Genomic DNA, 12605 nt, shown 5'->3' on the forward strand with positions numbered 1-12605 from the left:
CCCAATTGAGATGGTTTGGGATGAGTTGCAGTCAACAAGTGCTCAGTATATGTGGGAACTCCTTCAAGACTGTTGGAAAAGCATTCCAGGTGAAGCTGGTTGAGAGAATGCCAAGAGTGTGCAAAGCTGTCATCAAGGCAAAGGGTGGCTACTTTGAAGAATCTCAAATATATTTTGATTTGTTTAACACGTCTTGGTTACTGCATGATTCCAATATGTGTTATTTCATTGTTTTGATGTCTTCACTATTATTCTACAATGTAGAAAAAATAAAGAAAAACCCTTGAATGAGTAGGTGTCCAAACTTTTGACTGGTACAATATAAACCTCAATTACCTCGTACATACCCCTGCACATCGACTCGATACTGGCATAGCACTTACACAAATGACTGATGAGTGGCTGAGAGAAATTTATGATAAAATGATTGTGGGGGCTGTCTTGATTGACTTCAGTGCAGCTTTTGACATTATCGATCATAGTCTGCTGCTGGAAAAACGTATGTGTTATGGCTTTACACCCCCTGCTATAATGTGGATAAATCCAGTTAGAATCAGGAATTCCCCAGGGTAGCTGTTTAGGCCCCTTGCTATTTTCAATATTTACTAACGACATGCCACTGACTTTGAGTAAAGCCAGAGTGTCTATGTATGCGGATGACTCAACACTATACACGTCAGCTACTACAGCGAATGAAATGACTGCAACACTCAACAAAGAACTGCAGTTTGTTTCAGAGTGGGTGGCAAGGAATAAGTTAGCCCTAAATATTTCTAAAATTAAAAGCATTGTATTCAGAACAAAACACTCAAACCCTAAACCTCAACTAAATCTTGTAATAAATAATGTGGAAATTGAGCAAGTTGAGATGACTAAACTGCTTGGAGTAACACTAGATTGTAAACTGTCATGGTTAAAACATATTGATACAGTAGTAGCTAAGATGGGGAAAAGTCTGTCTTTAATAAAGCGATGCTCTGCCTTCTTAACAACACTATCAACAAGGCCTGTCCTACAGGCCCTAGTTTTGTCGCACCTTGACTACTGTTCAGTCGTGTGGTCAGGTGCCACAAAAAAGGACTTAGGAAAATTGCAATTGGCTCAGAACAGAGCAACACGGCTGGCCCTTGGATGTACACAGAGAGCTAATATTAATAATATGCATGTCAATCTCTCCTGGCTGAAAGTGGAGGAGAGATTGACTTCATCACTACTTTTATTTATGAGATGCATTGACATGTTGAATGCAGCGAGCTGTCTGTCTAAACTACTGGCACACAGCTCAGACACCCATGCATATCCCCACAAGACATGCCACAAGAGGTCTCTTCACAGTCCCCAAGTCCAGAACAGACTATGGGAGGTGCACAGTACTACATAGAGCCATGACTACATGGAACTCTATTCCACATCAAGTAACTGAAGCAAGCAGTAGAATTGGATTTAAAAAAACAGATTAAAAAAAAAACACCTTATGGAACAGCGGCGACTGTGAAGCAACACAAACGTTGGCACAGACACACATACACACAAGTTAACATATGCACTATACATACACATGGATTTTGTACTGTAGATATGTGGTAGTGGTGGAGTAGGGGCCTGAGGGCACACAGTATGTTGTGAAATCTGTGAATGTATTGGATATTTTTTTTATTGTATAAACTGCCTTAATTTTGCTGGACCCCAGGAAGAGTAGCTGATAATGGGGATCCATAATAAATACAAATATAAGTTATCGTTTGCCATTGTGTATTTATTGCTTGTTATTATTTTTCTATATTTTTTTTATCTCTCTCTGCATTGTTGGAAAGGCCCTATAATTAAGCATGTCACGTTAAGTCTACGCCTGTTGTTTACGAAGCATGTGACAAATAAAATTTGATTTTATACAATTTAGCATTGTCATCAAAGTATTGGGTGTGGCTGTAGACATATTGCAGTGACGTCTCGAGCTTCTGGCCGTGCTTCCATTCATTTACTCTGAACAGCGAGAAGAAGCAGGATAGAGTTGCATGGGTGTCGCAGTTCAATAGCCAACCAGCACCATACAACACGAACATCATGGCAGCCATGGTACAAGACATAAAAGAAAGATTCGACAAGTTTCTTCATGAAAAGAATTTCATGACCGATGCATTGGCAAAGATCGAAGCTAAAACTGGAGTAAATAGGGCCTATATCGCAATCGGTAAGTATTTTTGCTGTTATGAGATGGCGGGAGGGGAAGCACAAGGGATCTATTTATTGAAAAGAAAATGAGGGTATGCTGTAAGAGTTCTGGTAACACAGCCTGCATCGGTCGTGGCACAGTTTGTTCTCTTGACAAATAACGTTAAGTCAATATTCTGATCAAATAAATGGTTGTACGTTTTGATGGGCTTTGTCATAATATAATACGTTTCCATATGAGCATACTGTACACCATTTTTATTTTTTACTAGATGATATTTAGACAATCACTTATTAATGGATGACATTTGTAGCCTATAGGCTAATAAACAGATGTTATTATATTGCAGCTGTCGTCATCATTCTCGCAATTTACCTGGTTATTGGGTATGGAGCCTCCCTACTGTGTAACCTCATCGGATTTGCTTATCCAGCCTACATATCGTAAGTTTTTTTTTTCTTCCTCATTAATTGGTCATTTAGGATAGCAGTCCAAATATAAAATTGTTGCTGCCCTGTTCTCAGCAAAAACAAGAAATGAATTGCGTCATATTTGACCCACCCTACCCTGTTCCTCACACGCACGCCCAATAGCATAAACACAACATCACTATGCTATTTCAACATTGCCCACAGAAAACAAGGCCCAACGGGGAATCAATCACCCACGTTGCACGGAGAGAGCCTATTTGAATTAGTGAATAATTTTAAACACATTTTGCTTGATGGGTGTTACCCATGTAGTCCTACAGTAGCCCATGTTGAAGAAGAATGTCTGGGTTCAAAGTGCATGTTTACCTTCCTATCAACTTGAGAGTCAGGATTCTTTGAATGGCACTGGTAAAGTACTCGGCAATATGCCAGCAGCATCTTACTACAAGTTGTTACATAATAACTAAGGTTCAATTGTAGACAATTTTGTCTGCAGGTCGGGTGTGTGGTTGATATCACCTTTAAAAAAACTAGAGTCGATGTTCGCGCCTCCGCGGAAATGTAATTAGCACAATACAAAAATCCCCATAAGAATCTGTCAATTTAAACTTTTTTTTTTGCATTGGTGGCGGCTCAATCCATCGCATCCGCCAACGTTGCACTTCCGTGTCTGCGGTGAAAGGTGGTAGAGCTAGAGCGGTGTTTGTCAGACCATGAGACATCCCGGAAATCTCTCTCAAAATCGTCTGTAACGTCCGAACGATTTGGCCTATAGGACAGACACTAAAGAACAAACTTTCTTTTTTTTGAGGGGGGCAGCGGACTATCTGTTCCATGTAGTGAATGCGTTTGTATGGGCTAAAATAATTATTCAAATATTTAAATATTATTTTATTATACATTAAGGGGTCTTAAAATAAAAAATCAAATACCAAAATGATCCTTGTATGACCTTAAAACAATTCCATATAGCTTAGTAGAACCCCCCTCCCAGGGGCTTAGACTGTTATGGGTTAATGGCATCTTTCATAAGGTAGTAATGTATGGTTTCCTGTGTCTACAGTTGCGTAAAATACTTTGATAGTGCAGCAATGTGCCATAGCCGTAATCCTATGAAATGTATTGCCATCTGATTGACTTGCTACTTTGTGTTGTGGTTCCGCTCTCTATTGTGCAAAAACCGTTGAAACATTAAAATGTCACAATCTAACACTTTTTTTTTTGGTGTGGATGATCTAGTCAAACTCATCTATGAAGGATATCAAATCACTCCTTGGGGTGAGGAGATCACATTTTCTCCCAGACACACTTACCGTACAGCAGTCTATGGCTCTGCAATGAGGACAATATTTTAGTTATTCAACATGTAGGCCCAAATGTGGGCAAAGCAGCCATGATATTGTCGAGGCTACTGCTCTTGTGGAGTGTTGCAAGAGACTGGGCAATTAGCACAGAGAGGAAAATCCAGATGCGCATGATTAACCACAAAATGCAAGTGACTCAGTCATTTCAGTTGGTCCCAACCACAGTTGCTCCTTATGATTAACTCTGCATGTCTGGACAAAGTTCAACTGAACTCTGACATATAGTGTTATCCTCGTACAACAAGTTATATTATTCAATTCATAACTTGTTTAGATATGGATGAGTTTACAAACGTCAGCACATAGTGAAACAATACAAATGCTTTTCAAAGATAAAATGGAACATTCAGTCTTATTTGGCATGCAAAACATTGACACAAGACTCACAATTTGCTCTGAACTCCCACTCGTGACTCAAAATATTACCATGGAAACCTAGTTGCCAGGCCGTATGGTATCTATTGTGTTCTTTAGCCTGTAGCTTGACAGCCTGGCTATTCTTTCCCAAATATAAAATCAATGCGAATTCGTGTTTGTGTTATGAAATCTGCTCAGTGTGTTCATGTCATTTTGCATAATACTTTGCCATTATGCTTTTAGGCATCCTGTCGCTAACATGGACTTATCCTTTAATTGCAGGATCAAAGCCATTGAGAGTGTAACCAAAGAGGATGACACAAAATGGCTGACCTACTGGGTGGTGTATGGGGTGTTCAGCGTGGCAGAGTTCTTTGCTGACATCTTCCTGTCCTGGTTCCCATTTTACTACATGGGAAAGGTAATGCATACTGGTGTTTGTCCTTAACCTCAAGGTCCTGAAGTACAGTGGTTTCCTAATCTTTGATACTATTTGATGAGATTAACATTGAGGGCATGATGTGTAGTGCACATACACCATTCCCTCATTTGTCAAACTGTCCTGCTATTGTGAAACCTTCAGCACACAGTCGCCAACATCCAAACACACCCCATAGTTAAATAATTGGCTGAAATATTTTCAACTTCAAAAGGTGTGAATTCTGAAAATAAATCACACTTACAGTGACTTCAGAAAGTATTCACACCCCTTGACCTTTTCCACATTTTGTTGTTAGGAATTAAAATGGGATTAAATTGGGATTAAAATGTATTTAATTGTCATTTTGTCTACGATCTACACAAAACTAATGTCAAAGTAGAAGAACAATGTTAAAATGTGTAAAACAATGAAGAAGAAAAAATTGCAGTTCTTTTTTGGTTTTAAATTACTAATTTACTGATGTCTGTTCAATAATTTGAATTCCAATTTGTTAGTTCGAGCTCAATGCACACAATGCACAGTTTCTCTAGAGCTACACTACCGGTCAATAGTTTTAGAACACATATTTTTTTCTTTATTTTTACTATTTATACATAGTTTTGGTGTCTTTACTATTATTCTATGAAATAACACATATGGAATCATGTAGTAACCAAAAAAGTGCTAAACAAATCAAAATGTTTTATATTTGAGATTCTTCAAATAGCCACCCTTTGCCTTGATGACAGCTTTGCACACTCTTGGCATTCTCTTAACCATCTTAATGAGGTAGTCACCTGGAATGCATTTCAATTAACAGGTGTGCCTTGTTCATTTGTGGAATTTCTTTCTTTCTTAATGCGTTTGAGCCAATCAGTTGTGTTGTGACAAGGTATGGGGTGGTATACAGAAGATGGCCCTATTTGGTAAAAGACCAAGTCCATATTATGGCATGAACAGCTCAAATAAGCAATGAGAAATGACAGTCCATCATTACTTTAAGACATGAAGGTCAGTTGATCTGGAAAATTTCAAGAATTTTTGAAAGTTTCTTCAAGTGCAGTCGCAAAAACCATCCAAGCGCTATGATGAAACTGTCTCTCATGAGGACCGCCACAGGAAAGGAAGACCCTGAGTTACCTCTGCTGCAGAGAATAAGAGTTACCGGCCTCAGAAATTGCAGCCCAAATAAATGTTTCAGAGTTCAAGTAACGGACACATCTCAACATCCAACTGTTCAGAGGAGAACAGGCCTTTTATGGTCAGATTGCTGCAAAGAAACCACTACTACAAGACACCAATAAGAAGAAGAGACTTGCTTGGGCCAAGAAACACGAGCAATGGACATTAGACCTGTGGAAATTTGTCCTTTTGTCTGGAGTCCAAATTGGAGATTTTTGGTTCCAACCGCCGTGTCTTTGTGAGACGCAGTGTGGGTGAATGGATTATCTCCGTATGTTTATTTCCCACCGTTAAGCAATGGACATTAGGTGTTATGGTGCTCTTAAGAGCTTTCCCCACCTGGATTGCGCAACAATTGCCCATTTATTCTTTTCAGAATGCTTCAAGCTCTGTTAAATTGGTTGTTGATCATTGCTAGATAACCTTTTGCAGGTCTTGCCACATGTAACTTGGCCACTCAGGAACATTCACTGTCTTCTTGGTAAGCAACTCCAGGTTAGATTTGGCCTTGTATTTTAGGTTTGTCTGGCTGAAATTTGAATTCATCTCCCAGTGTCTGGTGGAAAGCAGACTGAAGTAGGTTTTCCTCTGGGATTTTGCCTGTGCTTAGCTCCATTTCGTTTCTTTTTTTTATAAAAAAAAAAAACTCCCCCAGTTCTTAACGATTACAAGCATTCCCATAATATGATGCAGTTACCACTATCCTTGAAAATATGGAGAGTGGTACTCCATAATGTGTTGTATTGGATTTTCCCCAAACATAAGTTAGCATTTAGGACAGAAAGTGAATTGCTTTGCCACATTTATTGCAGTATTACTTTGCCTTGTTGCAGACAGGATGCATATTTTGGAATATTTTATTCTGTACAGGATTTTTTTCTTTCCACTCTGTCAATTAGGTTAGTATTGTGGAGTAACTACAATGCTGTTGATCCATCCTCAGTTTTCTCCTATTACAGCCATTAAACTCTGTAATTGTTTTAAAGTCACCATTGGCCTCATGGTGAAATCCCTGAGCAGTTTCCTTCCTCTCCGGCAACTGAGTTAGGAAGGACGCCTGTATCTTTGTATTGATACACATAAAAAAAAATATATAAACACTTATTGCACACGGAGCGAGTTCATGCAACTTATAATGTGACTTGTTAAGCAAATTTTTACTCCTGAACTTTATTTACGCTTTCCATATCAAAGGGATTGAATACTTATTGACTCCAGACATTAGCTTTTCATTTATTAATTTGTAAACATTTCTACATAGTTCCACTTTGACGTTATGGGGTATTGTGTTTAGGCCAGTGACGACAATCTATTTAATCAGTTTTAAATTCAGGCTGTAACACACCAACATTTAGAAAAACTCCAGGGGTGAAATACTTTCTGAAGGCACAGTAGCTCATCGTTAAGTTATTAAAAGCATGTTAAATCATAACATTATATTGACTCGATTCAATAACTTAATCTCCTTCCTTAATCTACATCCATCATGTGCTGGTATGAAGCAGATGTCCTTATTTCCTTCCCATCTAAATCTCCATGGCAACGGAGCTCATGCCCGCCAGCTTGTGTAATTTGCTAGAGCACTTACTCAGAGACTTTATTCTTGGCGGCGTTTCCTGGAAGCATTGGGTGAGAACGTTCTTTTGTTTGTTTCCCCTCAGTGTGCCTTCTTGGTGTGGTGCATGGCTCCAACTCCTTCTAACGGTTCCATCCAGATATACACGCGGATCATCCGCCCCGTCTTCCTCAAGCACGAGGCCAAGATTGACAACATAGCCAAGGACCTCAAGGGCAAGGCGGCAGAGGCTGCAGACAAGTTCAAAGATGAAGGTAGGCACACCTAGCATTTGTTTTCAGTGTCTCTCTGAAGTACGGTGAATCCTTTTTAAAACCATCTCTGCTTTTGCCCTTTTGAATCTTATCTTTACCATTTTAAAGGATTAAATATGCAGCATCTGCTCTTTGAAAGTAGCTGACGGTGATGCCTTTTGCTCTAACACGGTCACCACTGATAAATCCATGATAGTCGAAAATGTCAATAAGCATTTCTCTATGGCTGGCCATGCCTTCCTCCTGGCTACTCCAACCCCGGCCACAGCTCCGCCCCCCGCAGCTACTCGCCTGAACCTTCTCCTTCACCCAAATCCAGATAGCAGATGTTCTGAAAGAGCTGCAAAACCTGGACCCATACAAATCAGCTGGGCTAGACAATCTGGACCCTCTCTAAAACTATCCGCCGCCATTGTTGCAACCCCTATTACCAGCCTGTTCAACCTCTCTTTCGTATCGTCCGAGATCCCTAAAGATTGGAAACCTGACGCGGTCATCCCCCTCTTCAAAGGGGGTGACACTCTAGACCCAAACTGCTATAGACCTATATCTATCCTGCCCTGCCTCTCTAAAGTCTTCGAAAGCAAAGTTAATAAACAGATCACTGACCATTTCGAATCCCACCGTACCTTCTCCGCTGTGCAATCCGGTTTCCGAGCCGGTAACGGGTGCACCTCAGCCACGCTCAAGGTACTAAACGATATCATAACCGCCATTGATTAAAAGACAGTACTGTGCAGGCTTCTTCATCGACCTGGCCAAGGCTTTCGACTCTGTCAATCAGTGTATTCTTATCGGCAGACTCAATAGCCTTGGTTTCTCTAATGACTGCCTCGCCTGGTTCACCAACTACTTTGCAGACAGAGTTCAGTTTGTCAAATCGGAGGGCCTGTTGTCCGGACCTTGCAGTCTATGGGGGTACCACAGGGTTCAATTCTCGGGCCGACTCTTTTCTCTGTATATATCAACGATGTCGCTCTTGCTGCGGGTGATTCCTTGATCCACCCTTTTTTTTTCTTTTCTTTATTATTATTTTTTTTTTTTACCCCTTTTTCTCCCCAATTTCGTGGTATCCAATTGGTAGTAGTTACAGTCTTGTCTCATCGCTGCAACTCCCGTACGGACTCGGGAGAGGCGAAGGTCGAGAGCCATGCGTCCTCCAAAACACAACCCAACCTAGCCGCACTGCTTCTTGACACAACGCACATCCAACCCGGAAGCCAGCCGCACCAATGTGTCGGAGGAAACACCGTACACCTGGCAACCTGGTCAGCATGCACTGCGCCCGGCCCGCCACAGGAGTCGCTAGTGTGTGATGAGACAAGGATATCCCTGCCGGCCAAACCCTCCCTAACCCGGATGACGCTTGGGCAATTGTGTGCAGCCGTCTTCATCGACGTCGCCCCATGGACCTCCCGGTAGCGGCCGGCCACGACAGAGCCTGGGCTCGAACCAAGAATCTCTGGTGGCACAGCTAGCACTGCGATACAGTGCCTTAGACCACTGCGCCACCCGGGAGGCTCGGGCCGACTCTTTTCTCTGTATATATCAATGATGTCGCTCTTGCTGCGGGTGATTCCCTGATCCACCTCTACGCAGACGACACCATTCTGTATACTTCTGGCCCTTCCTTGGAAACTGTGCTAACTAACCTCCAAACAAGCTTCAATGCCATACAACACTCCTTCCATGGCCTCCAACTGCTCTTCAACGCTAGTAAAACCAAATGCATGCTTTAACCGTTCACTGCCCGCACCTGCCCGCCCGACTAGCATCACTACCCTGGACGGTGCTGACCTAGAATATGTGGACAACTATAAATACCTAGGTGTCTGGCTAGACTGTAAACTCTCCTTCCAGACTCGTATTAAACATCTCCAATCCAAAATCAAATCTAGAATTGGCTTTCTATTTCGCAACAAAGCCTCCTTCACTCACACCACCAAACTTAACCAAGTAAAACTGACTATCCTACCGATCCTCGACTTCGGTGATGTCATCTACAAAATAGCTTCCAATACTGTACTCAGCAAACTGGATGCAGTCTATCACAGTGCCATCCGTTTTGTTACCAAATCACCTTATACCACTGCGACCTGTATGCTCTAGTCGGCTGGCCCTCGCTACATATTCGTCGCCAGACCCACTGGCTCCAGGTCATCTATAAGTCTATGCTCGGTAACGCTCTGCCTTATCTCAGCTCACTGGTCACGATAACAACACCCACCCGTAGCACACGTTCCAGCAGGTATATCTCACTGATCATCCCCAAAGCCAACACCTCATTTGGCCGCCTTTCCTTCCAGTTTTCTGCTGCCAGTGACTGGAACGATTTGCAAAAATCGCTGAAGCTGGAGATTTATATTTCCCTCGCCAACTTTAAACATCAGCTATCTGAGCAGCTAACCGATCGCTGCAGCTGTACATAGTCCATCTGTAAATGGCCCACCCAATCTACCTACCTCATCCCCATACTGTTTTTATTTACTTTTCTGCTCTTTTGCACACCAGTATCTCTACTTGCACATCGTCATCTGCTCATTTATCACTCCAGTGTTAATCTGCTAAATTGTAATTCTTCGCTACTTTGGCCTATTCATTGCCTACCTCCTCATGCATTTTGCACACACTGTATATAGACTTTCTTTTTTTCTACTGTATCATTGACTTGTTTATTGTGTTATTGGCTTGTTTATTGTTTATTCCATGTGTAACTCTGTTGTCTGTGTCACACTGCTTTGCTTTATCTTGGCCAGGTCGCAGTTGTAAATGAGAACTTGTTCTCAACTAGCCTACCTGGTTAAATAAAGGTGAAAAAAAAAAAATAATAATAAAAAAAAAACTGGTTTTGAGGAATGGTTCAGACAGTTTTCGGAAATGTAACACGTTTTCTTCATTGCATTATTGAGGAACGGTGAACCTGTCACATTGACAGATTTTAAATGGCCATTGTTGATATGTCCAATTTTAAAAGGTCAGCATCACAATAATTGGAATGCTCTGGTCTTGACCATTCATTTTCATTGTTAAATTGTCTGTGTGACTGCTTCTCTGACAGACAGATTGACGGTGTTGTTGAGGTAGGCCTCTTGATAGGCAGACGGTGTTGAGGTAGGTCTCTTGACACACAGTGTTGTTGAGGTAAGCCTCTTGACAGACCGACAGGCAGAGTTGTTTAGGTATGCCTCTTACGTCTAAAGTGTAATGTTTTTTTGTTCCACAGCGAAGAAAGCGACGGCGAACATAATGTGGGAGGAGGGGATGAAGAAGGACTCCTAAAGGCGCCACAAGGACAAAGTTCCCAAAGTTCAACAGCATTGTCATCTCTGGAGTGGACTGTGTTACACAGCTCAATAAATGTTGCCTTGGATTTTTTTTATTGTTTATTATTTTATAAATTATCTGAAGGATAGCATCTTGGTCTTGCACAGTTTGTCTGTAAAAAAAATATTAAAAAAACACAGCGATAGATGGTCACGTATCCAAGAGTGATGTAAAACCGTTTGAAACCTTTAACTTGTTTGCGTACCTTTAGGCTGTAATGAGCCAGTGATGTTGTTTCCCCTCCTGCTACGCTTTAAGAACCCAAATAAAAAAATAAAAAAAGAAACTTGCTGTTATTTCTCTATTGTTTCTCCCTCATTATGTATGGATTATAGTCTTTTTTACAATGTTATTTTTGGCAGAGAGGTTGATGTGTACTAGACCAAAAGCTAAGATTTTGGCTGGATTTACTGTTTTGATTTGCATACCTGAATCTCCCCTGTAAATTGGGGCCTGCTTATAGAAGAAAGATACCGATAGATGAACTTTACTGTTCAACTTTCAATGGAAAAGGATTGATTTGCTGATACAAAATCCAACCTAATAAAACGCACAAACACACAAGGCTGGCAGCAGCACAGACTCAGCTGCAGATCAGCATCGCTGGGGCAATTGTAGGGGTTAAGTGACTTGCTCAAGGGCACGTCGGCAGTGAATAGTACCTGGGATCAGAGATCAGCAGCCATCTGTTGCCAGGTTAGTTCCCGTTTATGTAGCCCGGTCCAGAGGGGTATACTACAAAGCAAGTTAACGTTGACTAACAACCAGAAAGAACCATTTATTTTCTGGTTCATAAAGCTAGACTTAGATATGTGTTTTGGTTGTTGTATTAAGTAGATGATGCCAATTTCAAGCATATCCTTCTAAACAAAACTTTCTAAATAGGCAAGTTAGCAGGCTAACTCATTGATCCTGTTTTGACATATACCCCTCTGGGCTTGAAGCAGAAACCTTCCCATGTATCCTTTGGCAACACGATAGACTGATATGAGTGAGGAACAATTGATGTACATCCATGATCAATAATGAAACCTTTTTTATGTTTAATTGGGTAGAGATGCAGAGGTGAAAGGTAGATGAGAGTGCTGAACTCATGCTGGCAGCGTTGCATGAGATGCCAGAATATTCAGTGGTGGAAAAAGTACCCAATTGTCATACTTGAGTATTTAAGGTATAGATACCTTAAATGTTACTCTAGTAAAAGTGAAAGTCACCCAGTAAAATACTACTTGAGTAAAAGTATTTGGTTGTAAATATACTTAAGTATCAAAAGTAAATGTAATTGCTAAAATATACTCAAGTATCAAAAGTATAAATCATTTCAAATTCCTTATATTAGGCAAGGCAGACGGCCCCATTTTGTTTTGAAAAGTACGGATAACCGGGGGCACACTCCAACTTACAAAAGATGTATTTGTGTTTAGTGAGTCTGCCAGATCAGAGGCAGTACGGATGACCACGTGTTCTCTGTTTGATCAGAGGCAGTAGGGATTGTTTTATTTAACTAGGCAAGTCAGATAAGA

General features: G+C 41.0%; 1 protein-coding gene across 1 annotated transcript; it reads left to right on the forward strand.

The window, feature by feature from the left end:
* Positions 1-1945: 1945 nt before the first annotated feature.
* reep5 (receptor accessory protein 5) lies at positions 1946-11368 on the forward strand. Its single transcript, XM_029710419.1, has 5 exons — positions 1946-2191; positions 2523-2616; positions 4608-4746; positions 7590-7758; positions 10982-11368. The coding sequence occupies exons 1-5, from the start codon at positions 2065-2067 to the stop codon at positions 11035-11037; spliced, it is 585 nt and encodes a 194-aa protein (XP_029566279.1). The 5' UTR covers positions 1946-2064; the 3' UTR covers positions 11038-11368.
* The last annotated feature ends 1237 nt before the right edge of the window (positions 11369-12605 follow it).

Source organism: Salmo trutta, chromosome 23 (assembly GCF_901001165.1).
Source record: "Salmo trutta chromosome 23, fSalTru1.1, whole genome shotgun sequence".
In the NCBI taxonomy this organism is placed as follows: domain Eukaryota; kingdom Metazoa; phylum Chordata; class Actinopteri; order Salmoniformes; family Salmonidae; genus Salmo; species Salmo trutta.

Excerpts from the sequence above, each read along its gene's own strand:
- reep5 (XM_029710419.1), top strand. The coding sequence starts at position 2,065 with ATGGCAGCCATGGTACAAGACATAAAAGAAAGATTCGACAAGTTTCTT. Across the intron at positions 2,192-2,522 it reads TAGGGCCTATATCGCAATCG|CTGTCGTCATCATTCTCGCA; the intron begins GTAAGTATTTTT and ends ATTATATTGCAG. Across the intron at positions 2,617-4,607 it reads GCTTATCCAGCCTACATATC|GATCAAAGCCATTGAGAGTG; the intron begins GTAAGTTTTTTT and ends CTTTAATTGCAG.